At 41.8% G+C, this 25,820-nt stretch overlaps 1 protein-coding gene across 2 annotated transcripts in view; it reads right to left on the minus strand.

Annotated features, from left to right (window-relative positions):
* MYO1E (myosin IE) overlaps window positions 1–25,820 on the minus strand; it is a 217,093-nt gene that overhangs the window by 63,207 nt on the left and 128,066 nt on the right. For both annotated transcript variants that reach the window (XM_025295700.3, XM_025295697.3), the window contains exons 5-12: window positions 24,272–24,359; window positions 20,098–20,187; window positions 15,867–15,998; window positions 12,330–12,464; window positions 10,268–10,400; window positions 4,465–4,661; window positions 730–810; window positions 349–435 (exon numbers count right to left, since the gene is read on the minus strand). In XM_025295700.3, the coding sequence (XP_025151485.3) occupies window positions 349–435; window positions 730–810; window positions 4,465–4,661; window positions 10,268–10,400; window positions 12,330–12,464; window positions 15,867–15,998; window positions 20,098–20,187; window positions 24,272–24,359 (943 nt within the window). The remainder of the gene's footprint in view (window positions 1–348; window positions 436–729; window positions 811–4,464; window positions 4,662–10,267; window positions 10,401–12,329; window positions 12,465–15,866; window positions 15,999–20,097; window positions 20,188–24,271; window positions 24,360–25,820) is intronic.

A 25,820-nucleotide genomic window follows, 5' to 3' on the forward strand; every position in this document is an offset into this window, starting at 1 on the left:
AATCCGAGAAAACCAAGTTTTCCTTTGGAACACAGTATATGCCATAGGCAATTGGGGTTGGAATAGGTTTCCATTTGCACTTGGTCAGTGAGTCATAAAGTAGTAAAAACAACCAGTCATAAGTCCAACTTCACAGCATCATTTACTTACAGAGAAAGAAAATGTAGCAGATGGTGTTTATACTTCAGACTAAAATGTCACAGTGGCATATGGTTTTTCTGCCTGATTCTATTAAGTACATTTTCTAATAAAAAAACTATAATCTGAACCTATTACCAAAAGAGAGACATCTATACCCTTCAAAACAAATTAGAAACAGAACAAGATGAAGGAAGAGGGACTGCTCACCTGTTCTGCCTTTAATGTGAGTTCAATAAAAATCTGCTGTAATTTTTCATTAACAAAATTGATACAGAACTGTTCAAAGCCATTTTTCTGAAGAAAAGAAAAAGACAAAGTGTTACTTTTATGTAGTTGTTTCTGCAAAATCATTTTAAAGTCACTTCTTGAGTGATTTAGTGAAAAGGCTTAACGGAAATGTTGGCAGCATCAGTAGAAACAGCATAGTTTATATTTAGGAGATACTAATTTAGTATAGGTACATGAAGAACTCAAAAAGGCAAAAGTGAGCCACAATGACTTTTTTTTTTCATTGCCTAGAATTATTTCTTTCAAGCCAGGTAAAAAGCATTACCCTTCTTTGTCTTCAATTACTCAAGCTGGTCTTACCTGAAATATTTCAAAGCCATAGATGTCTAGGACGCCAATGTTGTATTCCTGGTGGTCCTTCTCCATTGCTTTGTTGATAGACTAGAAGAAAGTAACCAGCATGGTAATTAATTCCTTTCACAGGGCATGCATGGGGATAAGAAAAGCAGATACTACTGCCTATGGAAACAGAAGCAGACAAGAAGACAGATGAATTGCCCCTTAAAAGGGCCTCAGTGCAATGTCAAGTTTGTGGGAAAACCACCAGAATCTTAAAAAAAAAAAAAAAAAGTAGCATGGTAGAAAAAAAAGTTTGCTTCATGATGAAAACCATTCATTTCTGGCAGAACTAGTTTTTCTCAGGAAGTCTTGAGAATTAGAAGAAAATATCTTGGATGAGTGAAGTAAAACCTGTTTCACAAAAAGAACCAATATTGCAGAATTTGTAAATATTCTTTCCATTAACCCCATCCAGTACAGTATAGGCATACATAAGAGATACCGTGGGTTTGGTTCCAGACCACTGCAATACAGCAAATATCACAAAAAGTGAGTCACACCCCTTTTTTGTTTCCCAGTGCATATAAAAGATGCTTATACTACACTGTATGTAGTTTATTAAGTGCAGTCTTTTAAGTAGCATTACATATAAAAAAATGTACATACTGTAATTAAAAATTACTTTATTGGTAAAAAAAAAAAAATGCTAGCACCTGAGCCTTCAGCAAGTCATAGAAGTAACATCAAAGATCACTGATCACAGAGCACCATCACAAATATGATAATGAAAAAGTTTGAAATATTGCCAGAATTACTGAGATGTGACAGAGACATGAAATGAACAAATCTCAGAAAAATGGCACTGATAGGTTTGTTCAACAGAGTTGCCACAAACCTTCAATTTGTAAAAAAAAAAAAAAAAAAGCACAATATCTACAAAGCACAATAAAACAAGGTATGCCCTGTAGTCAATTAATGATCATCTAACATAATATGGCAGGAATGTCAACAAGACAGTCTTTATTCTCAGAGGCAACTGTGGACAATAATGCCATTAGTTACTACTAAAGTGATGGTAATGAAAAGCAACTTGGATTCAACATTCACCAGGCTTTGGGAAGGGCTTCCCAAGTTTTGTTTCATTTAGTTCTTGCTACAATCCTCTTAATGACACTGATAACATCATAATGTATAAAACCACACTGGATAAGAGGAAGGGTCTGGAATTCAATATAAGTAGTATGATGATTATATCTGTGTTCTTGACCACTATGAAAAGAGATGTGTAATCAATGAAACAGATAATGATAGGAAGGGGGGTGTAGGTTAGAGGGGGTTGGTCAGGCCTGCAGGGGCGGGAGGAATGTAAGAGAAAAATTCCTGGGGGTTGAGAATACTTAGAGGAATTTTTAAGTACCAGAGTTGTTTTCCAGGCAAAGAAAATGACAATCACCTTTTATCAGCCAACAGGTAATGATGGATAGCACTTAGCCCAGCACCTGGCAAGGAGTCAGGGCTTAATAAATGTCAACTCCAATTAGAATCACTTACACAGGGCATCTGCCCCATTACACCACACAATCAAGGGAGGACAGAAAGGAAATAAAGTGGGAAGGCCAGCACTGGAAGGTTCACTGAACAGAGACAAGAGATGTAGGTTTTAATCCCAGTTCGGCACAACCCTCCTGCTGAATGGCCTTGGGTGAAATCACCAATACTCGGGGCTAAGATTCCCTTGTCAATATAATGACAGGCCTGGACAAGTTAAAAGCATGACTAATGTTTTGTATAACCCTGACCTTCCTAAGCAATCTTACCATTAATATAACCATAAGAAGTACACAGAATATTTACTACCTACCCTGCTCTGATCTACTCAACCCTAAACACACAGAGAAGACAATGGCACCCCACTCCAGTACTCTTGCCTGGAAAATCCCATGGACCGAGGAGCCTGGTAGGCTGCAGTCCATGGGGTCGCTAAGAGTCGGACACGACTGAGTGACTTCACTTTCACTTTTCACTTTCATGCACTGGAGAAGGAAATGGCAACCCACTCCAGTGTTCTTGCCTGGAGAATTCCAGGGACGGTGGAGCCTGATGGGCTGCCGTCTATGGGGTCGCACAGAGTCAGACACGACTGAAGTGACTTAGCAATAGCAGCAGCAGCAAACACACCCAACAATACTTTAAGCCTTATAGATGCTGCCTGGAGTGAAACACAGACTTTCTGGATCTAATGGCCAGCCTGATGTCCCCTGACTGGGATTCCCCTGGGGTTCTTTCCGGCTGGAATATATAAAAGGTAGAGGAGTAAAATAGCTGGAGCTCTGCCAAACTGAAACTTAAAACTGAAGTCGCTCAGTCGTGTCTGATCTTTTGCGACCCCGTGGACTGTAGCCTACCAGACTTCTCTGTCCATGGGATTCTCCAGGCAAGAATACTGGAGTGGGTTGCCATTTTCTTCTCCAGGGGATCTCCCCGACCCAGGGATCGAACTTAGGTCTCCTGCATTGCAGGCAGATGCTTTAACCTCGGAGCCACCAGGGAAGCCCAAATTACCTGGGTTTAATTCCTAGGTTTATCACTTAATAGTGGTGTGACCTTGGGGAAGTTCCTGAACCTCTCTGTGCCTCAGAGTTAGCTTATATGTTTAATAGAGATAATAATACCTAAGTCACAGAGTTGTTGTAAGAATTATTCTTTTTCTAAAAGACTTAGACCAGTATCTGGCATTTAGTAAGTGCTATCTAAGTGCTTGCTATTATTATTCTAACCATTTACAAGCTACAGGGATTAACACAGACTGTCACTGGCAGTGACAATGCTGAGAGACTAATTTTCAGAATCTATAAGTTATATACATATATAAATATGCATGTATATGCATATTAGATATAATATCTGTATGGTTACACCATCATTTTAAAAGTCTGTGGTAGTTCAAAAAATATATCCAAAAAGTCTTTGACACTCCTCTCCCCCCCAAACTGGAAATTAAATCCTCTGCTCTTAACTGTGGGCTGTCCTTCGTGACTTGTTTCTAATGAACAGAAGCTGACAGAGTAGCAATATTTGAGGCCAAGACTAGGACATCAAAATCTTTGCAGCTTCTTCCCTGCTCTTTCTCTCACTCATTCTAGGGGAAAGCAACTGCCGTGTTGTGAGGATATTCAAGCAGCTCCAAAAAGACGCCCATGTAGCAAGGAACTGAGGCATCCTGCCAACAGCCATATGAAGATGTCACCTTGGAACCAGATTCCCCAACCCTCGTCAAGCCTTGTAGTTCTAATCAGCATCTTTTTGTCCTCTCATCTCTGAGTCAGAACCACCAAACTAAGTCACCTCCAAACAGCTGACCCACAGAAACTGTGAAAAAATAAATGCTTACTATTTTAAGCCACTAAGTTTTGGGTTAATTTGTAACATAACAATAGATGACAAATACAAAACTCCAAACCGTTAAGCTGAAAGATTTACGACAGTGGGCCTCCTCTTTTTCTGGTCTGTAGTTCTGGCTTTACTAAATATTTGGTCCACAAGAAGCTGTTACCATATTAGAGTTTTGCTGGACAATACTAGAAGTAAAAGTGGAAAAGTAAAAAATGGTTCCAGTGTGAGGATAAAACATGGAGGAGTGAAGTGATGATCACATAAGGAATGAGCCAAAACGTGAAAACAAAGCTCTGAGATGTTTTACTCTTTACATGACATCAGAATATGAAGCCCTGATAATGTCAATCTGTGTTTACTTACATCTACCAAGAAATCAAAGACCCGGGAATGCAGGGCCTTGGCAAGTGCGTCCCTGGTGTAACAGGCTTGCTCTACGTTGAGGGTCACGTGGATAGACTCCGACTTGCCTCCCCACTTGCTGTCCATCTGCCGGCTTGTGAGCTTTTCTTTCAGCCGGTCCTGGTTGATCCCCAGGAGATAGGCAGGAAAAGCCAAAACTATACAAAACAAAACAAAAACATGACTGTCTTTCAGATTTTTAACAATTCCTCTCACAAATACACGGAGACATGTGTGTGCACACATGCAAGATACCAACCACCATAAGCCTCCAAGATCCTTCACTGTAATGAAGACTGCTTATCAGAAACCTCACACACAGCCATCCACTTTAATTTTTCCCAATTTTTCTTTTGCGTGAGTCAATTCCTATGACGACCGAGACTTTCAATAATACACATCAGTGATCCAAGAAGGGTGGCAAATCAATCCCCCCTACTGAGATCACAGCCAAATGCCTAAAATGGACATCTTTCCAAGTCTGCAGCAAGACAGCCTGGAAGGAACTAAATGAAGAAACATTTTTTTGGCTCCAAATACTGTTTTTCTTCCTTTTTGGTAGAGTGTTTTCATAGAATCATCATTCCCAGCTTGAAGCACCTGATATCATCAAATTTATAATGATAACAAATCACATAGTTATTGAGTACTTACCATGTGTTGGGGTACTAAAGACAGAGGACAGGATATAAAATACTTAAGAAATCTTGAAGACAATTTAGATGGGGCAAAGACAGTTTACCAAATAAAGAAGCCTACAAAAAGCTGAGTATGTGACAGGGACAGACAATAAAGTCCTGGAGGAACTTAGGACAGAGAGATATTACTGTTTGCTGGGGTGGTCAAGGAAGATGTGGGATTTGGAAGGGGCTAAAAGGCTGAACAGGGTGTGTACAAATGCAGAGGAAGAAAGAAGAGGGAGAGAGGGGAGTGGGATGTGCAAAGGCAAGGACGCTGGGTAGGGCAGACACAACTGAGGTGAGCACTGGCTGAGATGAAGGCCAAGGCAGGCGATCAGAAGATGAGGATGAATTCTAATGGTGGAACTGAACGGTAGGGGATATTTGGTCTGGAGTCAAAGGGGGCTGGACGGCTTCTAGAGACAGATGGTACCAGATCTCCCTGGGGCCCTGTACAAGCAATGGAGGGGGCTGTAGCAGTCACACCACAGGAGAAACACCCCATACTAAGGACATGCAGTTGGCACAGCTTGCGGTCTTCAGATAGAAAAGGTGAGGTTCTCACGGCTCAGCAAACTGTTTCAAGCCAAGAAACTCACCAAGAGGGGGCCCAGAAATACAAACAGGTTTTCTTGACTTTTTGGTCAAAATACTCTAATATGAATAAATGACAAGCATGAGATCCCTGGACACGAAAGCATGCTCAGATTTTTTTCCAGTATGAATGAAAGATTTTTATGAACACAAATCAAAATTCTGGACTTGGATATGACTTCTCTTTTCTGCATAAAGTTTTGCCAAAATTCTCTGATAAAGGGATTTTTATTAAAGACCTTATGATAATGCTCAAAAATCATAAAGCTCCCAATAAAGATAATCTGTTTGAATTTCACAGATGGCAATGGAATGTAGCAGGCTAACATTTCTCAGTATATACCTTCCAATGAGATGAAGTCAGTGAAAGCATTCTGAAAAAGGGCAATGCCAGAACAAGGTATTTATCATCTACGTGACTGTTTCACAGAAATGCTCTGACAGGGAGGGGCTTCCTTTTTCAAAGGGCATGTGAACAAAATTAAACACACTAATTTGCCAATGGCCAATTTCTTTTAAGTTTAGTTTCACCACATATGTTTAGGAATCTGGATGTGTCTTCTGCCAAAATGAAAATTACCTTGCACAGAACAAGGACATACTGTTGCTGCTAAGTCGCTTCAGTCGTGTCCGACTCTCTGCGACCCCATAGACAGCAGCCCACCAGGCTCCCCCATCCCTGGGATTCTCTAGGCAGGAACACTGGAGTGGGTTGCCATTTCCTTCTCCAATGCATGAAAGTGAAAAGTCAAAGTGAAGTCGCTCAGTCATGTCCAACCCTTAGCGACCCCATGGACTGCAGCCTACTAGGCTCCTCCGTCCATGGGATTTTCCAGGCAAGAGTACTGGAGTGGGGTGCAAGATGCCTGTAAATCACATGTGCAGCTTTGCGTGAGAATCAAAAGACACTCACCAAAGTGTGTGACACCAAGGAGACCTTCATTAAGGAGAAACTACAGTGTTGGTTATCATCACTCTCACCAGGAAGACAGCATGTAGATGAACATGGGCTTCCCCCAAGTCCCCAGCCATGCTAAACTAGGGACACAGTTAAAATGGTTGGTAGCAATGTTTATGGCATTACCATTATGGCCACAGCTAAAGAAATAAAACAATATGGCATAAGTCCCTGGGTCCTTGAGATGAAATCGACAAGACTGACAAGAAAACAATATCCTTCCAGGCCTCCTATCTCTTAAGTAGAAGAGGGCAAAAGTGAAGGGCCCCAGGCACTCAAAAAACAAGGCAGGGAGTTTTGGCCAAGAATCAAAGTCACAAGCTTAGGGAAACAGCTAAGAAGCCTAGAGAGGAAATCTAGTACTTGCTTTTCTAAAAAATCCATGCCATGTTTTTCAAGTATAGTGTCTTCTTCAATCGCTGCCCTGGTGCTGAAACTGTAGGGCTGCTCACATTGACTTGATTCCAGCTGTGGATTTCTATGAAGGTGTATGCAAGAACGGATGGATAGGAGCAGCAGTTTAGAAGTTCAGAGGCTGGGGGAATGGGTTGTGAAGGAGAGAGCAAGGAGAAAGCACTGATTAATTTTAAAAATGCTGATGTAACTCTGGTAGAGTTAAACAGAATTATGCAGGGCATAAAAGAGCCCACTAGAAAAGAATGTTTTAGCACATTTTGATAATGAGGACAGATTTCTACTACTGCATTCAAGTGTAAAGCAAAGTCGGATTGAATTTTTCCATTTAAGCATAGGGAATATAGAGAAACCAAAAAGATGTAACAAAACAAAACTCCCTGTTACAAATTTAAAAGAAATGGCAAAGTAAATGTGGTTTATCCATCTTGGGTGTTGAGCTTCTATGCTTTCTACCCACTCATAACAAGGCAAAGAAGGAGCACTCTCACTTCACTCCTGTGGTTACTTAAGGAGTATTTTTATTTCCTTCAACAAAGTTCTGAAGCTAATTTGTATTTAATATTCTGCTTTAGTAGACTAGTTGCGATGAAAGTCTTAACAATTTTTTTTTCCTACAATACAATAGCTAGGAAAAGTCTGCTTTCTTCCTTTATAAAAACATTGGCTAAGCCTTCCCTCTATAAATGTATTCCATATATTAAAGTCAAATATGAGAAAGATAACACAAACCAGGTTATCCATTTTAAGTAATTGGAAGAGTAACAGGAAACCATCTTTATGTCCATCAACAGTTGATTGGCTCAATAAACTAAAGCACAGCCAGGCAGTGGAATGCTAATGCAGCTTTGAGAAGGATGGGGTTTCCTCATTTTCAGCAATGTGGATGGACCTGGAGACTGTCATACTGTGTGAAATAAGTCAGCCAGAGAAAGACAAATATATGATATTGCTTATATATGGAATCTTAAAAAAAGAGTACAAATTACAAAATTAGAAACAGAGTTACAGATACAGAGGACAAACTTAGGGTCACCAGGGAATAGAGAGGGGGAGAGATCAACTGGGAGACTGGGATGGACATATACACACTACTACACAGGGAACAGAACCAACCAGAACCTACTGTGTAGCACAGGGAACTCCACTCTGTAATGACCTGTACAGGAAAAGAATCTAAGAAAGAGTGGACACATGTATATGCATGCCTGACTCACTTTGCAGTATACTTGAAACTAACACATTGTAAATCAACTATGAAACAAAATTAAAAAAAATTTTTTTAAATGAAGCTTCTTAATGAATTGCTATAGAATAATCTCCAAGGTACAATGTGGAATGAAAAATCAACTATAGAGTATGTTATAAACTCCAACTAATGTAGAATAGTAGGGAAAAAAAGAAGAGATATGAGTAGTTTCTTAGGAACACACTATTCCCCTGAAAGGAATACAAGAGATTGGAAACAGTGGTTCCTAATACAGAGGGGAATAGTGAAAGTGAAATTCGTTCAGTTGTGTCTGACTCTTTTTGACCCCATAGACTACATAGTCCATGGAATTCTCCAGGCCAGAATACTGGAGTGGGTAGCCTTTCCCCTCTTCAGGGGATCTTCCCAACCCAGTGATTGAACCCAGGTCTCCCGCGCTGCAGGAGGATTCTGACTAGCAAATGGGTAGATGTGAGAACTGTGATCATGTACTACCCTGAACCAGTTAGGTATTACCAACTAGAAGAAAACAATACGACTGGGAGAAGGACCTATTTCTCTGTTAAAGCTCTTTGGCTTCAAGCATAGCTCTTTTCTGATGGAGACAGCCCCACACCACTTTCAATCAGGGGATCTCATGACAGTTGCCAATCCTGGGTTTTACCCAGTTGGCTGAGGAGGCTTCTTGGCTCAAGCATCCAGGAAAATATTTGCTGTGTCAAAGCCATGACCTTTTCTTCCAGCCTAAAGGGTCAGTAAAGGATTGTACCATTTAAGAAAGCAAGAGAATTCCAGTGTACGTCTATAGAAACTGTCAAGAAATCGGAAAGGTCAGTGTTGAAAGGCAAGTGTTCACGATCCTCCTGGACACATACATGCATTTGTTAAATGTGAAGGATAAAGCACATAAAGTATGAAAACACAGTTATTATTATTGGTTGTGCTTCTAGACTTCATGGATACCCTGTGCATTTATTGTTTTCCACCCCACTCCCTTCCCTGGTAAACACAATTCATGTTTCTCCTTATCAGACAGACATCTAAAGTTAGCAGAACTTCCCTCTTTTATCACCAAAGAGAACAAAAATATAAAAAAAGAACCTTATTTGGAATGGAAAGAGCCTCACTGCACTGTCAGCAATGAGTAGGATACTATTTATTACTGGGCATCTAAATTTGTCATCTTGGAAGAATGCTGAGAAAGGAGGAAACATCTTCCTGGGTGGTTGAAGGATGTGTGGGTTCTGGGAGCAGCCTGGAAAGCTGACCGATGACAAAGAGGCTAAAGTCACACGCCACAGCGGCTGTAGCACAGCGGTGTACATAGAACCAGTACTGCGCCTCTGCAGGGGGCACCTGATTCCTTCCCAAAGGGTAAAAGCGATCACTTAGGTCTTCTGACGGCTACAGAGGGGCCATTAAAGACGTCAGCAGCAAGATCAACACAATAGTGTCCATTTTTTCCCCCCTTGTTTTCAGAAACCCAATCTAATCCAACCCACGGGGCAACTTACGAACCTGTGAACTATCCATATTTACTTACATCCTGAGAGAAACTTCAGGTGAATATCAACCCTAAAGATCAGTTACAGAAAAGATTTTTAGTAGGAGACAATTCTAATTCTCATTAAAGTATAGCTTGATTTTTAAACCTACATGTAAAATTCTGCCAGGTTTCCCCAAGGTTAAAGATAAACCAGCACAGCTTCATCAGCGGTCCCTAGTGTGGGTGCATAGAAGAGGCACAGACTCTCATGAGACCTTTCAGTTCTGCCACAGCAAGATACGCCAGTCTCCTCAGCCTCTCTTCCCCAAAAAACCCCAAAGCACAGGAAAGTGGTGAGTTCTTCTGATCGGAACTAAACACTGTACCCCCTCATTTGGCAACCCTATGCCCAAACCACTCACACTCTTCACTCTCCACGGCCGCGTAATTGCCAACTTCCTTGAAGCTGATGTTTCCCAGGTGGAGAATCCCCGCCACTATCTGTAGCACCAGCGCCTGCTCCTCCGCAAAGATCCCAATCACGTTCATGGCGTGCTGGAAGAGGGGAAAGAAACGACCCAGACCAATCAGTCACTAGCTATGGAAGCACATCAGAAAGAAACCAAAGCTTGGATGGGGTTGTGCAGTTACACATGGCTTAGTCTGCAATGGCAGCTGGAAGTCACCATAAGACATTTTCACTGGCCCATGCCCTCTCACACATTCAAGTCTCAACACGGTGCTGGAAAGGCAGTTCAGTCTTGAAATTTCTTTTTTGTGGTTTGGTCATTCAGTCATGCACAACTCTTCTGCGACTCCATGGACTGTAACCCACCAGGCTCCTCAGTCCCTGGGATTCTCTAGGCAGGAATACTGGAGTGGGTTGCCATTTCCTTCTCCAGGGGATCTTCCCGACCCAGGGATTGAACCCACGTCTTCTGCATTGCAGGCAGATTCTTTATCACTGAGCCACCAGGGGAGCCCAATAAATAACCTGCCCAATGTGAACATGTAATCGTCTAGAAATACATGCGAGAAGGCTCTGGAGGAAAGATATTCAGATGCAGAGGCAGCTGCCTAGTCAACAAGTCTGTTCTTCTCTCTCAATTTTCTCCTTGTTGCCACCGTCTCCCTCTAAGGGCACCAGTCTGCTTTCCAGCCACTCCAAACTCTCACAGGCTTTTCTCTTCATTGGGAGGGCTGAGAATAAATTGTACTTGCAAAAGGATCTTGAAAAATTCCAGGAAAACCAAATAAAAGAATCATTTTAAGAGCTTTGTTTCTGAGATCCACTAAATTCAAATAAAAGGAGATGAAAAGCCTGAGTCTTAGATACCCATATCTTAAGGGGGCTCTTTTCTAAGACCGCTGCAGGCCTGTCTGCACGTTTTCTCCCACCTCCCGAGGCCACATGGCCCCTTGATGCCACCTTCTTTCCTGACACCTGGGACACAGTCTGCCTCTTTCAAGCACAAATGTCAGCCCCCTTGCCACCTGAAACTGTACCTCCAATTGCCCATTCAGTTTTTCCACTTGGTTTTGGATCCAGGCTGAGGGATAAGCCAGGGGGTACCTGACTTAAAGGGCAGTGGTGATGCAGTTCCTTGAGGCTAAATGGGTGAGTAGTCCACCTCTAGAAGGTTCTATTTTTTATTTTTAAAATTTCTTTTGACAATACCACACGGCATGTGAGCTCTTCGTTCCCTGACCAGGTTTTAAACATGTGCCCCCTGCAGTGGAAGCATGGAGTCTTAACCACTGGGCCATGAGGGAAGTCTCCAGAAAGTTCTAGATTGACTGAGTTAGTAAGTTGTTTCCCAAGGAGGTGAACCCTCAATAATCTACCTGAATTCAGTGTGTACCATAACGTACACACAGTGTGAAAAGAATGGAGTAAGGCTTGCCCTCTGACCTGTAAATACTGAGGTGGAGATGAGACTGAAGGTGTTCTAAGATTTCTAAACCTGATTTTTTTTTTTTTTTTAATATTTATTTGGCTGTATCGGGTCTTAGTTGTGGCATGTGGGATGTAGTTCCCTGACCAGGGATTGAACCTGGGCTCCCTACATTGGGTGCCTGGAGTTTTAGCCACTGGACCACAAGGGAAGTCCCTTTAAACCTGATTAAGAGAATAATTTTTGGTTTGTTTTTGTAAGGAAACAGCTCAACAACTGTGTAAGCTTTCGGCAAACAGGTATGGTAAATGCATTACTGAAACTAGTTTTTATGTGAATCAGAACACCTAGAGAGGGGTAATGATGAACTTTTTTATTACCCATGTTTAATCATTAAGTGGTCCTCTGGCAACTGGGCCGATGGCTATTTAAGGGTGTTTACACCTGTGTTTTAAGAAATGGAGGGCTTCCAGCAGAAAGAGGTGATGTTTCAGGCTGCTCTTTGCTTTGCTCACCTCCCCTGCCCTTTCTGCCATAGACAATGCCTGGTCTAGATGTCAGATCGTGCCCAGCCTGCACCAGCACTTACCAGGGTTTCCTGAAACTCCTTCTTGTCATCAATGCCGTCCACCTTGTAAGACCCCGAGAGGCTCAGGTAGTAATAATAGTCCATGGTGGTGATGCCCAGGCCATGCTTCTGCTCTGGGGAGGCGCCCTCGATAAGCTGGAGCAAGAGAAAGTGGCATGTGTGTGGTGGAGCCTATGCATCAGGCAAAGGTACCACATGGGTCCCGCTACCACCCACCACCCCTGGAGTCAGGCAATCAGACCTTCTACCCCTGCTTCCTAAATGGATGGAAGCTCCTGGTCTCAAAAATACGAAGGGGCTTCAGAATATCTGCTCTCTGTGTAGTAGCCCCAAATCATCTTTGCAAATTCTAGTTCTTAACTCTGATTAGACCTGCAAGGGCTGAGAATTTTCCCTTATCTGATACATCGAACTGTGCAGTTATTCTGGTAAGATCCCTTGGAACAGTGGAAAGCAAGCCAGATTATCACTACTTTGTTCCTGTTCAGCTTGCACATGGCTCTTTTTTTTTATTTTTGGTGGAGTCAAACTCTTATTTTTTATTTTCTTAATCGGAGTATATTTGTTTTACAACCTTGTGTCAGCTTTTGCTGTACAACAATGTGAGTCCATGCACAAGCCTTTGTAAAGGGCAGCTGGACTCTCCATGCTTCTCACAGCGTGGTGCATATTCACGTACAGCCTCAGGTCCCCCACGCTGGTGTCCTGTCCCTTGGCTTTCTGTTCTATCTCTGGTATCTACCTTAGTTCTGAGCAAGGGCCCTACAGGTGTGCAAGAAAATGTTCAACAATCCATTCTCTCTCTCTTTTCCTGGCTATGCTATGTGGGTCTCTCTAGTTGCAGCAAGTGCAGACCTACTATCTGGCTGTGGTGCCTGGGCTTCTCATTGTGGTGATTTCTCCTGTTGCAGAGCATGGGCTCAGTGTTTGTGGCACCACGGGCCTGGCTGCTCCACAGCATTGGGAATCCTCCTGGACCAGGGATCAAACCTGTGTTCCCTGCACTGGCACGTGCATTCTTTACCACTGGACCACGAGGGAAGTCCTGGACAATCCATTCTTGAGGTGGGGGTAGGGAATGGATGCGTAGCAATTGCTAACTTTGGTGGTGTAAATACTCCTACCATGACTGATTTCAAACTACCAAGAAATGTCACTGAAGGAAGAAATGCACAGAGTCCATGCAAGCCAGCACCAGCCACCACTGGCCCCCACCCCCATCCACACTTCTTCATCTTGGTTTAGTTTCTCATGTCATCCCAGCTTCACACCCTTAAAACAGGGAACCTCATCTCCTTTATGGAGAAGTTCTTGGTCATCCTATTACATCAGGTTCCCTTAGTTTTTCCCCCTATCTCCTTAAAATCTTTTGTGCCACTCTCTTCCTTTTTCTTTTGGTTTGGTTTTGCTTTTGCTAAGGAAGAACTTCTCCCATCTCTGTCTCAGTCTTCTCCCCACTCACATCATGTACTCCCTTCACCTGAAGGTTCAAACATCCCTTTCTTTCTCTCCAACCTACAGTCATGTTGCTTCTTTGTCTTCTTTAGAAGCTTTTCCTTGACTCTGAAATCCTTCAAGCTATAGAATCTCCTTCCTCATCTGGTTTCTTCCTCCCTGTCACCATTCTGATGGAACAGCCCTCATGGCTGCTTTCCAGTGGCTGAAGCCACCAGGCCTTGCTTGGTCCCCAGGCCCTTGCCTCATCCTTCTCCCTCAAGCTCTGAATAAGTGATCCTGCCCTGCACCCCCAAGTGTCCCCTGGCTTTGGTGACACTGCAGGATCTCTGACTACTTTCCTGGCTCCTCAATGCCTCCCTCATCCCACAGGTGGTCTCCAGGTCCCCAAGTCCTAAATGGGCATGGTTTTTCTCTCCACATTCACTCCCACAGGAGTCTCACCTATTTCACAGCTTCGACTATCACTTTTATGTCAGAATCTTAAACTCTGTCTTACCCTGAACTCATCACTTCCCCAGTCTCCAGGCTGGGGTTTTCCAACTTGTGGGCAGAGGATTCTGAAGGGGGGTAGGGCTGGCATTTAGAGTACAGCATCCGGGAAATAATTATGAACTTCTGTCTAGTGCTCAATAAATAATATAGTGTGTGTGAGACATAAAATTACTTTTCAAAGACCTGTACGTGGTGCTTTGAGTAATACAATTAAAAGCATTACTGAATTGACAGAAGCTTTTGGTCATCTATAGATATTTTAAACCAATATATTCTAACCAGAAGAATTGTTTGCCACCACCTAACATGTCTATGGAATTGAAAAGACTGAAATGGGAGCAATCACCATAGCTTATGCTATGCTATGCTAAGTCACTTCAGTCGTGTCTGACTCTGTGTGACCCCATAGACGGCAGCCCACCAGGCTCCCCCGTCCCTGGGATTCTCCAGGCAAGAACACTGCAGTGGGCTGCCATTTCCTTCTCCAGTGCATGAAAGTGAAAAGTGAAAGTGAAGTCGCTCAGTCGTGTCCAACTCTTAGCGACCCCATGGACTGCAGCCTAACAGGCTCCTCCATCCATGGGATTTTCCAAGCAAGAGTACTGGAGTGGGGTGCCATTGCCTTCTCTGCAACATAGCTTAACTTCCTTCAAATTGAATAATCATCAAACTCTAACAAAAAATTAAAAAAAAAAACAAAACAAAACGAAAAAACCTAACAGTTGCAGCCGATTCTTCAAAGAAAATCTAATGTGGGTCCCCAGTATAAGAAGTACTAATACAAAAATCCATACATTAAAAAAATTGTTTATGGTATCATTACACTTTCAAACACTTAAAAAACATTCAAAACAGTTATATTCCAATAAAAATCAATAATCATTAAAAAAAAAAAACATTTAAAAAATAGTTGAAACAAATGATTGCTGAAGCCTGGAACATAATTTAAAAGCATCCGGCCGACTGCTCTAACCCCAAACTCTCCATGGCTTCTGAGAGTCTAAGCCAAAACTTTTTGACCTGGCAAGAAGTACCTCAAGTCTTTTTTCAAGTCTTTCTTCCCACAGTTCACCTTTTGGAGACCTCTACCCTTGCAATCCGGCTGGAGCCTGGCTCATTCACCAGCTTACCTGTCCCCTCCCTCCATCTCTCCCATCTCCCCACCTCCCCATCCCTCCCTCCTTGCTTTGTTCAGACCATCTGACTCAACCTGAGTCAACCTCTCCTCCACACCATCTTGTGCCCCCTTAAAAGCTCTCCTTATTGTCCCAGCTATATCTCCCCTCGTGATCTCCTAAGCCAAGAATCAAATATCCCTACTTTTGTTCTGAAGTGCGTCAACACTTTATTGATTATTTTACTTTAGGGAAATTGTTGTCTTCTCACTCTAGCTAGACCTTATTCTGCCTGCAGGTAAGGGCATCCTCACGGTTCTTTCGCACATGACTTGCACATCCTGCGTTAATAAAGACTCAAGGGCTGGCCAGACTAGACTATCTCACCCTGAGGACCTGAGGACCAAGAGAAGAACATTTTAAATGTGGAGAAGGAATAGAGAAGTAGGAAAGAAATAATATAAAGGAAAACCTGGTAAAATATGTGAAAACTCCGCTCGCCAGGGTTCCTCATCACCACCCTAGATTTTTCCAGAAGGAAGTTGGAGATCTTTCCACCATCTGGTTCCCCACCTGGACTGAACTGTATTTCAAAGTATTTTCCCTGCAAGAAAATTAGGGACTTCCTTTAATGGTCAGTGAACAAAAACATGATGTTCCAAACAGGCTTGGGATACAGCATATAATTCAAGGAAATTCATTAATGAAAGATATGTTCTGAATTATTCCCAGTTCTGGTCTAGACTTCCTCACTGTTTCCTATCAGACAATAACCTGTGCCTTTGTCCAATCACACAATTCTGTATCATTCTAACCCGACTAAATATGGATACACTCACTATATTCCTTCCCCTTTTCCCTTAGTAGGAGCTTGTCTGCTAAACCAGAAGCTGTAAAGAATAGGACAGAAAAATCACATGGTCCCCTTGATCTAACAAGAGTGAACTCTGCCAGCCTCTTTCAAAGGAATCAAATTTTCCCTCTGAGAGACTTATTTTCATGGCTTTGAGCAAAAGCAATTTCTTTTTATCCCAGGAGCATCTAATATGCTAACATGAAATAAAAATACTTTTATAAGTTCTTTCCAGCTAGCTGAGGGTGTGGGGATTTTTGTCACTGTTGTTCTTGTTAACATTTCCTTTTAAATGACCGCTAATAGGGAACAAAAGAGAATAAAACCCTGGACTGTTGCTGAAAAGGTGTCTAGATTTGTTAAGTAAATAATTTTTTTAAAACTACAATTTAGTTTCTCTTCAGTCCTCAGAAGGGTCCAGGAGTGTAAATTTAAATGAAGAAAAAGATGAGAATGTGGGTTTTCGGGAGTGGTGTGACCTAGGATCAGACTGGAGAGCATGCCCAGCCTAACTGCATTCACATTTAATATTTTTTAAATGTGTATGCTGATGAAGTCCACCATCTCAGGGATGAAGCCTGCCAAGCCACAAGTCTCCGACCAGAACCATTAACTCACTAAGGAGAAGAAAAACACACTGTGTTTTTCCTCCTGTGGATAGCACCTAGTACTGCTATGTTCCTGCTAAGTTAATGTCGATTCTGGGTATCAAAAAAGCTACAAAAGAAAGCCACAGTCTAATTGTCTATTTGTCTTAATCTGCTGACTCTTTCCTCTCCCTCTCCCAAAAATAAACCCCAAGACAAACATCCCGAAGCAGCAGACATACAGGAGGACCACAAACGACTGCTATCCGAACCACAGTGGTTCACGACAAAGTCTGCTCAACAAGACCCCTCGTGCTTCCTTCCATGGCCATCCTTCTCCATCCTTCCCTCTGGGCATGTTCTGCAGGGAATAATTCAGTGTCCATTTGCATCCGACCCCACCACACCATCCCATTCCCTATTAATCTAGGGAGAGAAATGAAACAAAACAGGATGTCAAAGCCACGAAGGGCAGATTTGATAAACGGCAAACTCTCAAGTCCTTCTGTTAATGGTTCACAACCTTGGCTGCCCACTAGAAAGATCCTGGGAGCCTCTAAGAAATACTGCCTGATGCCATTCCAGACAAGTAAATCAGTTGCTAGGGACTGGCACCCAGACATGAGTAGCTGTAAGGTCTGGCTGGTTTGTGTTTTGACTGTGCTGGATTGTCACTGCTGCGTGCGCTACTCTCCTGCAGCGATGCAACGGCTTCTCATTGCAGTGACTTCTCCTGTTGGGGAGCACAGGCTCTAGGGTGTGTGGACTTCAGTAGCTGTGGCTCCCGAGCTGTAGAGCACAGGCTCAGGAGTTGCGGTACATGGGCTCAGTTGCTCCGTGGCATGTGAGATCTTCCCAGATCCAGGATCAAACCCACATCCCCTGCACTGGCAGGTGGATTCTTAACCATCAGACCACCAGGGAAATCCACCTGGGTGTTTTTCAGATGTGGCCAAGTTTGAGAATCACTGCTCTAATGTAACGGGAATGCTTATACACAACTCAAAACTGTAATTTAAAAGGCAAAAATCCATAATGAGAGATCAAAAAATTTAGTTTTGTTGTAAGCAGCCTGAGGGAAGGAGAAAACTATATAAAGAGAGGATATGATATTTTAATTCATAAATGAAAAGAAACCTCAGTTCTTGGTAATGTTTTACTTCTTAAATTAGGTACTGGGTACCTCAGCGTTCACTGTTTTATTTTAAAATAGTGTTTGAAATATTTCATAATACAGTTCTTGAAACTTGAAAAGATTTGTAAGTGGAAATAGATGAATTTTGATGATTCCCACTGCAAGTCCATGTGAAGTAAAATTACCCATAATCCCACCCTGAAGCACTTCTACCTCCTCCTACTAATCACTGTAATAGTATATTCAAACATCGATTTGCAGATACCTTAATTATGCTTTATATAAATGTGCATTTTAAAATAAAAATGGGACCATATTATAGATATTGTCCTATAACCTTTTCAAAAAAATTAATAATATATTATGGATATCTTTTAAAATAAATTACTATTAACAGGGAACATGAATATTATAACCTAAAAGTATTGTTGGGTCAAAGACAATGAGCATTTTAAACTTTGATAAGAACTGCCAAATTGCTCTCCTGAGAGAAGATGTCAGTCTTTAACAAATAGTGTCTGACCTCCTTAATGTTTCACCATCTGAGAGACCAAAAATGTATATGGTTTTAATTTACATTTTTCTCATTACTAATGAGCACATCTTTTGATGCCCCATCAGATTCTGCTATGCGTATGCCCGTGTGCATATGTGTGTATCTGTGTGTGTGTGTGTGTGTGTGTGTGTACACTGCCTTTCTGTATGCTTTTCCCACCATTCCATCAAGGCTGTACGAAATTCTGTTATCAGAAAAATAATAAATTCTGGGTATTTTTGCTTTTCTTTACAAAAACTGACTGCTATAGCCTCCTTGTCCAAAGACAAAAGAATAATTTATATTGGAAATATCAAGGGAAATATTGATTTGGCTACTTTCCTGCTCAGTAAGGAAGGCAAAAGAAGGAAGTTGGGTAGCTAGAGAGTTAAATTTGCTCAAATCCTTATAAAAGGCAGATTGAGATTGACAATCAGGGAAGAAAAGATCCACTGAAAAATTCATTCACATCTTCTTTCCTGTTTCATTACCTAGAAACTTCAAGATAACATAGCCCTGGCATTGAACAGAAAAATTAGAGAAGAACAAATGAGTGAATAGTTCAAATAGTATTAAACAGTGAGGAAAGGAAGGGCAATTCTGACAGATAAAACTCACCAGGGAGCTTAACAATTACTCCATGAAAACTGAGTAAGAATTCTCTTGGAAATAGAAGCTTCCTTCTAAAACAGAAGGATAAAAAAGAAATTGCTTTTCTCCAAAATTCTCACTTATTTATTTTAAAATGGAACAGAATCCACATCACAGATGGTTCCCTAAGTGCTTTACTGCCAGACATAATCTATGGTTGAGATAAGATACAAAATCTACATAAATCAAAGCTACTGAGCAAACATTCACGTCTCTGTAAACGTGGCTTTTTGTCAAACGGAATATATTCATATTCATCCTTGCCAGCCTTCCAGTTCACCCCCTCGGGAGATGCTCAGACAGAAAAATGTCTAACTAGGCATTCAAGGCATTCGGCTGATATTTTCATTACTTTTGGTAAGCAGGCCAGTTAGGAGCAACGTGTAGGCTAAGGTCAGTCACTCTGGCATGTCATTATGTTACAAGAACATGCCAAACACACACACACAAAGCCAAGAGGCGTAGGGTAAGCAGTCATCTCCCTCTGGCCAACAGACAGGAAGAAGTTTCTCTCTAAGGTGCCAGATCAAAGTTCCCCCTCCAGGGTTCACAGATCTACAAAGCAAAACAAGGTGACAAGACCTGGGATCTAGTCTCCTGGGTTCTTCAATTGGGAAAGAAGGCCTTTTCTCCAGTGCCCAAAGCAAAGAAACTTCTCCAAGACCAAAGCTGACATTTCCACTTTCCTTAGGAAGGCAACTTGAGTTGAGAACTGGCTTCAAAAATAATCTTATTTATATCCCCAAGGCTCAAAAAGAACTTGAGTCAAAGGGTGAATTGAAGCCGGACAGTTCACCGCTAGAGAAAAGTAAAAAAAGCTCAAAAAGGCAGCCTCCTGATAATGTGTGAAAACCCCCTATTTCCTTGGGGACACAGAACTTAAATGAGGAATGTCAACAACATCAATCAGGTGGCACTCTCTATCACAGGAAAGAAACTCACAAATCGGCTGGAGTTGTTGTTCCGGACCGTCTTGGCATTCCCGAAGGCCTCCAGCAGCGGGTTGGACTGCAGGATGATGTCCTTGACGTGCTGTTACAGCAGAAAGACCAAAGTTAGGAAGACACGAACACCTACCCGGCAGTGAAAGGCTGGACTTGCCTGAGGACCTGGTTCCTGAATATGGTGAGGGTGAGAGGACTCAAATCCAAGTCCCTGGGATTTCCGGAGGATTTACTCTTTCCTCTCAACAGACCTGGCCCTGTTGGTATGGTCATGTCTTCCAGCTCCCCTGGCTTGATGCAGGATTCCCTGCAGCCAGGGTGCCACCACAAATCAGGATCTATGAATGTTCCCAGACTGGGTTTCCAGATTGGATGGTGCAGCTTTTTCCTGTGCTCCCTGGTATATCGGGGAACATAAGAAGAAGGGGTATCTTCTTGTCTTCTGGCCGGATTCTTAATCATCACTACTCCTGTTCTACTCAACTTCTGTCCCCACCTACTGCATCCCCCTCTTCACTGCAAATGAGAGTTACCTTGAGGGAAATTAAATAATTTCTCCTCCCCCTAACAACATTACAGACACACAGACCTGTGCTTCCCTAATTTTCATGTGCCTGAATCACCTAGAAATCACGTTAAAATGCAAATAATGACTCAGTAGGTCTGAGGTGGGGCCCAAGAGTCCATGTTTCTAGCCCTGGTGTTCCTGGTGTTGCTGGTTTTGTCTGTATAGAGCCCCATTTGAGCAACAAGGATCAACACTGGATTGGGTGGAACAATTTCTGGCCTATTGGAGGGGAAGAATTTGGTTTTCACATACCCCAATTCAGTGTCAGGCTGAAAGTACAAAACACCCCATGGGCAAGACAGCTCAACAGATACGAGTTGATGTTGGAGAAGGTTTTGAACCAGTGAGTCATTCCTTGTACTTCTAATTATTCACATGCTATGGTTAAACATGTTCCAGAAATAACAAGTCTTTGGCTTGTGCTCTTTAGCTACTGACTAATTTCAAGCCAAGAGTTCTGTATCATTGTCCTCACAGGAAAACAGGAAGAGAAAGATCAACATTAAATGTCTGCAGTCGGGCCACTAGGTCGTCGTCCATAGCAAATCGGACGAGATGAAGGCACTAACCACTGATTGATTCTGCAACAGCCAAAGTGCTTCTCTGGCACCCCCTGAACATTCTGAAGAGCAACGAGAACTGGAATTCCATCCACTGGGCACATGTCATTAGCAATGGGCACAGAGAGCAAATTTTGGGTGGTTCCTCCATGGAATCCATTTCAGAGTTTAGAAAGATATTTCTAAGCAGCCTATTTTCCTTTAAAAACTCATGGATTTATATGAAATTTGCTTTTGTTCGTAAAATAATTTTGACTTTGTGGGTCTTCGTTAATCTTCTGTATATGTTGTTTGCTGGCCAAACATCCCTACACCATTTACCAACACTCCACTTTCTTGTAGGGACAGAAAAAAAGAAAAGCTCATCTTTGTCTCTTTCCCTCTTTAATTACTGACTTTTAAACTGAAAACCTTTTGCATATATCCATCTATCTATTCATCCATCTATCCATCCATCCACTTTCAGGATGGCCAACAGAATTTCGTGGCATGTGGTAAGCATACAGGGGGAAAAAAGAAAGAGCAAATTAAAAGAGCTTGCTCCAGGTCCATCTTCTAGAGACAGGGTATGGCTACACAAATGGAGAAAAGCATATGGACTGGACCACATCAATTTAAGTCCTAGAGTTGCACTCGCTGTCCAACATGGAAGCTGCTGAGCCCATGCAACACGGCCAATCCCAACTGGGATGTGCTAGAAGTGCAGAACACACACTGGAGTCCAAAGGTTTAGGATGCAAAAGAATGTAGAGCATCTCATTAATTCATTAGTAATTACAGGCTGAAATAGTATTGGGGATATAGTGGGTTAACCAAAATATATTTTAAAAGTTAATTTCATATGCTTTTCACTTTTTTTATGTGACTACTCAAAAATTTAAAATTATGCATGTGGCACCCACCATCTTTCTATTGGATGGTGCTGCTCTAGATTTTCCTTTCATTTGGTAAAGGAGGCCACTCTAAGACCTTTCTACTCTACGTAAGGAATGCTGACCTCTGCCTGAAGCATTCTGATCCCCCAGGACAGAATGGAACACTATTGATTTAGTAGACAAAGCCATAAGGAAGAGAATTTCAATGTGTCTTTTTAAAGTCTACAGCTGACTATGGCAACAACATCATATTAAATGATTCCAACTAAAAAATTAATTTTCAGGGAGAAATCTACCTTGGATCATGATTTCTAATTAAAAAAAAAGTTCCCAGAGGTCTGAGCAAATGATGAGCACTGTGAGTTTGGGCAGTTTCTGTTGACCTTAGCCTTCATCACCATCATCCACTGCTCTCTGGGGCTAGGTTTCCCCAGCCCTGCTTATGCTGCTTTCACTACCACAATGAGTAAAACTAAAGGCAGATGAGGCCGCATCTACCCCTTTCTTCACACTGTCCTCTTGAATCTGCCCCTTCTCTGCCATACTATGTGTGTTAGTGGGTCAGTCATGTCTGACTCTTTGCGACCCCATGGTCTGTCCACGGAATTCACCAGGCAAGAATACTGGAGTGGGTTGCCATTCCCTTCTCCAGGGGATCTTCCCGACACAGGGATCAAACCCGGGCCTCCTGCATTGCAGGCAGATTCTTTGCTGTCTGAGCTACAAGGGAAGCCCATCTTTTTCTTTATCCCTCTCCTGTGTCCTCATTCTTCAGGGTTTCCCCCCTTCTCCTAATGTTTTCCATTAATACTCTAATCCTTCTTTCTTTTTTTCTTTCCTTTCTGTATTTTAAAATTTTTGCAAATTTTTTAAATTGGAGATGTATTCACATGGTTCAAAAATCAAAGGTTCACAGCCACTCTCACTTTCTGAGATGGCCAGCATGCTGCCTATGTAGTATATATCTTTCTAAATAAACCCACCTCTTACCTATCAATAAAGTAAAAAATAAAAGGTTCACAAGGGTCTACACGGAGAAATCCCTCTCCCCTAGTCTCCCAGTTTCCTCCTGGAGAAATCACTGTTACTGATCTCATGTGTATCCCTCTGGAGCTATGTTATACATATCTAAACAAATGTTTTATAAATACATGCTCTTTTTTCTTCAAATGGTAGCACATTATATACAACATTCAGAGCTTTGCTTTTTGAAATTCATGATATATCTTGGAGATCAATCCTTATCAGTACATGAAGCTTCATTTTTATGGTTGCATAATATTCTAGTCTATTATGAACCACAAATTATTTCCCCAGTCACCAACTGATGAACATTTGTTTCTAGTCTTCTCCATCATCAAAAAATGCCACATCAAAGAACTTTATACATGTATCATTTTGCATACATTTCAAGACACCTAAAGGATAAATTCTCCCAAGCAAAACTGATGAGTCAAGGGTGTTTGCTTATAGATTTGAAAAACTTTGCTGACATGTGCCCCACAGAAGTGTACTAGTTCATGTTCCCACTAGTAATGTGTGAGAGGGCCAATGCCCCTATATTTTTAACAACAGAGTGTTTTAAACACTAGAAAAAATTTGTTACTCTGACAGTTAAGAAACAGTTTTCAATGTAGTTTTAATTCGCATTTCTCTTACTATCATGGGGGTGAGCATATTTTCATATTCTGAGTGAATGAAAGTCACTTAGTCGTGTCTGACTCTTTGCAAACCCATGGACTATACAGTCCATGGAATTCTCCAGTCCAGAATATTGGAGTGGGTAGCCTTTCCCTTCTGCAGGGGATCTTTCCAACCCAGGGATTGAACCCAGGTCTCCCGCACTTGCAGGCGGATTCTTTACCAGGTGAGCCACAGGGAAGCCATGTGTTTTACGAGTCATTTATATTTCCTCTTCTATGAGATGGCTTTTATGCCCCGTGTTTATTTTCCTTTTGGATTTGTGACCTTTTCCTAGACTGTATACAATATTAATTATACAGTAGGCATATCCATCTCATAATATGCTGTTTCTCTGCAGATCTCAAATTTCTTGGTTATAAAACCAGTATCTTCTCTGCGGAAGAAAAAATCTTTTTCAAACAGCAAACGGAGCCTTGTCCTCTGGCCCAGCACCAAGTCTCAAAATGGGCCACAGCATCAACTCACCTGGACTTTGGGGCCTCCCCCAGACACCCTGGAGATGTAACTCATGATGTATTTGGCAGCCACTGTCTTTCCAGCACCACTTTCACCACTAAAGAAAGAAAGACAAAAAGACTCAACTATGAAGTGGCTCATGACCAGCTCCCTCTCCTCTGAAAAGACTCCCCGCCCCCAAATAAAACTCTAGAAGAAAACTGGTAAAAAGGAACTTGGCTTAAAAAAAAAAAATCACTGAACTGGTTGAGACTAAATCACAACCAGTGATTTAATCACAGTGAAATCACAGCAGGATCAGGTTACCTCTGTGACTTGTATGCTCACTATTAGCATGGTGTGTGGGCTGGGGGCCTGATAATCACCACTGTTATGGGAGAGACTGTCCAGCATTCTAAATGCCCAATAACAGAAGACATGATTAGGACATTACAGAACATCAGAAGGATAGACTAAACAGATTACAACTGACAGCAAGACTGTAAACATGGGGGGCAGGGGGAATCAAGCACACAAAGCAATGCTACGTGAAGTAAATCAGATTCAAATTATATGTAAAAAACTGTAAAGAAAAAAATCACATTAAAAAAACAAAAAAGGCTAGAACTAGAACCACAAAAGATTAGCAGAGGTTTGGTAAAGGAAAAGATACCCTGGGAGACTTCTTTCAGTTCATTATTTTCTAAACTTTTAGTAATCCTGTATTTCTTCTTAATTTAAAAAAAAAGTAGATATGCTCAGGTTTCAAACCATGCGCCATGAACTGAGAACTGATGCAAGCAACTTTATTTTCAAGTTCTAAAATTAAATGATGAGGTAATATTAATCACATCCTGCATAACAAAGACTGCTTCCGCTTGGTGGCCTTACTGCATGGGGAAAGCCTTTTGTTAGAACCATAGAGTCAGATCTTCAAAAACCCCGTTTCTTCCTTCAAAATCCCCTTGAATCGATGACGACCTCAATTCAAAACAAGCTTAAGTCAGTCAGATTTCTCATCTCTCTACAGGTGGCCTTTGTGTTACCATGATAGAACTAATAGGAGGAAAAACTCTGTATTGTGTAAAATAATGATGATATTAAGTATGAAAAATTGAGGGTGCTGTGAGTTCAAAAGACATTTTTTGTGTTTGAATTTCTTTGGATTAATATATGTTTAATTAGAGAGATTATGGGAAAGAATGAGAGAACCATCCTGTGTGAGGCCCTCTAAAGGTCTAACTCCATCAACAAACTCATTCAGCATCCTAATATTCAGTTCCTGACTTCCAGGTCACATGAGTACGGAAACCAAGCTGATATTTCATAAGATATGGTGGCAAGCAGAAGGCCAGTGAGCCTGGGATGACGTGTCACGCCAATTACAGAAGCCATGCTTACTCACAGGCACAGTAGGTATAATAAATATTTCAGTGCCATGAGGAAGTTATCTGTTCAAATGGCCCATGTGATCAGAGGATTTATACCCTAGACCCAAGGTCAAAACATGCACTCTCACTCATTTGAAGCATAGGTTTTATCAACAATGAAACTCCATTTTATAACGTTGTAAATAACG

This window comes from Bubalus bubalis, chromosome 11 (assembly GCF_019923935.1).
Source record: "Bubalus bubalis isolate 160015118507 breed Murrah chromosome 11, NDDB_SH_1, whole genome shotgun sequence".
NCBI lineage: Eukaryota > Metazoa > Chordata > Mammalia > Artiodactyla > Bovidae > Bubalus > Bubalus bubalis.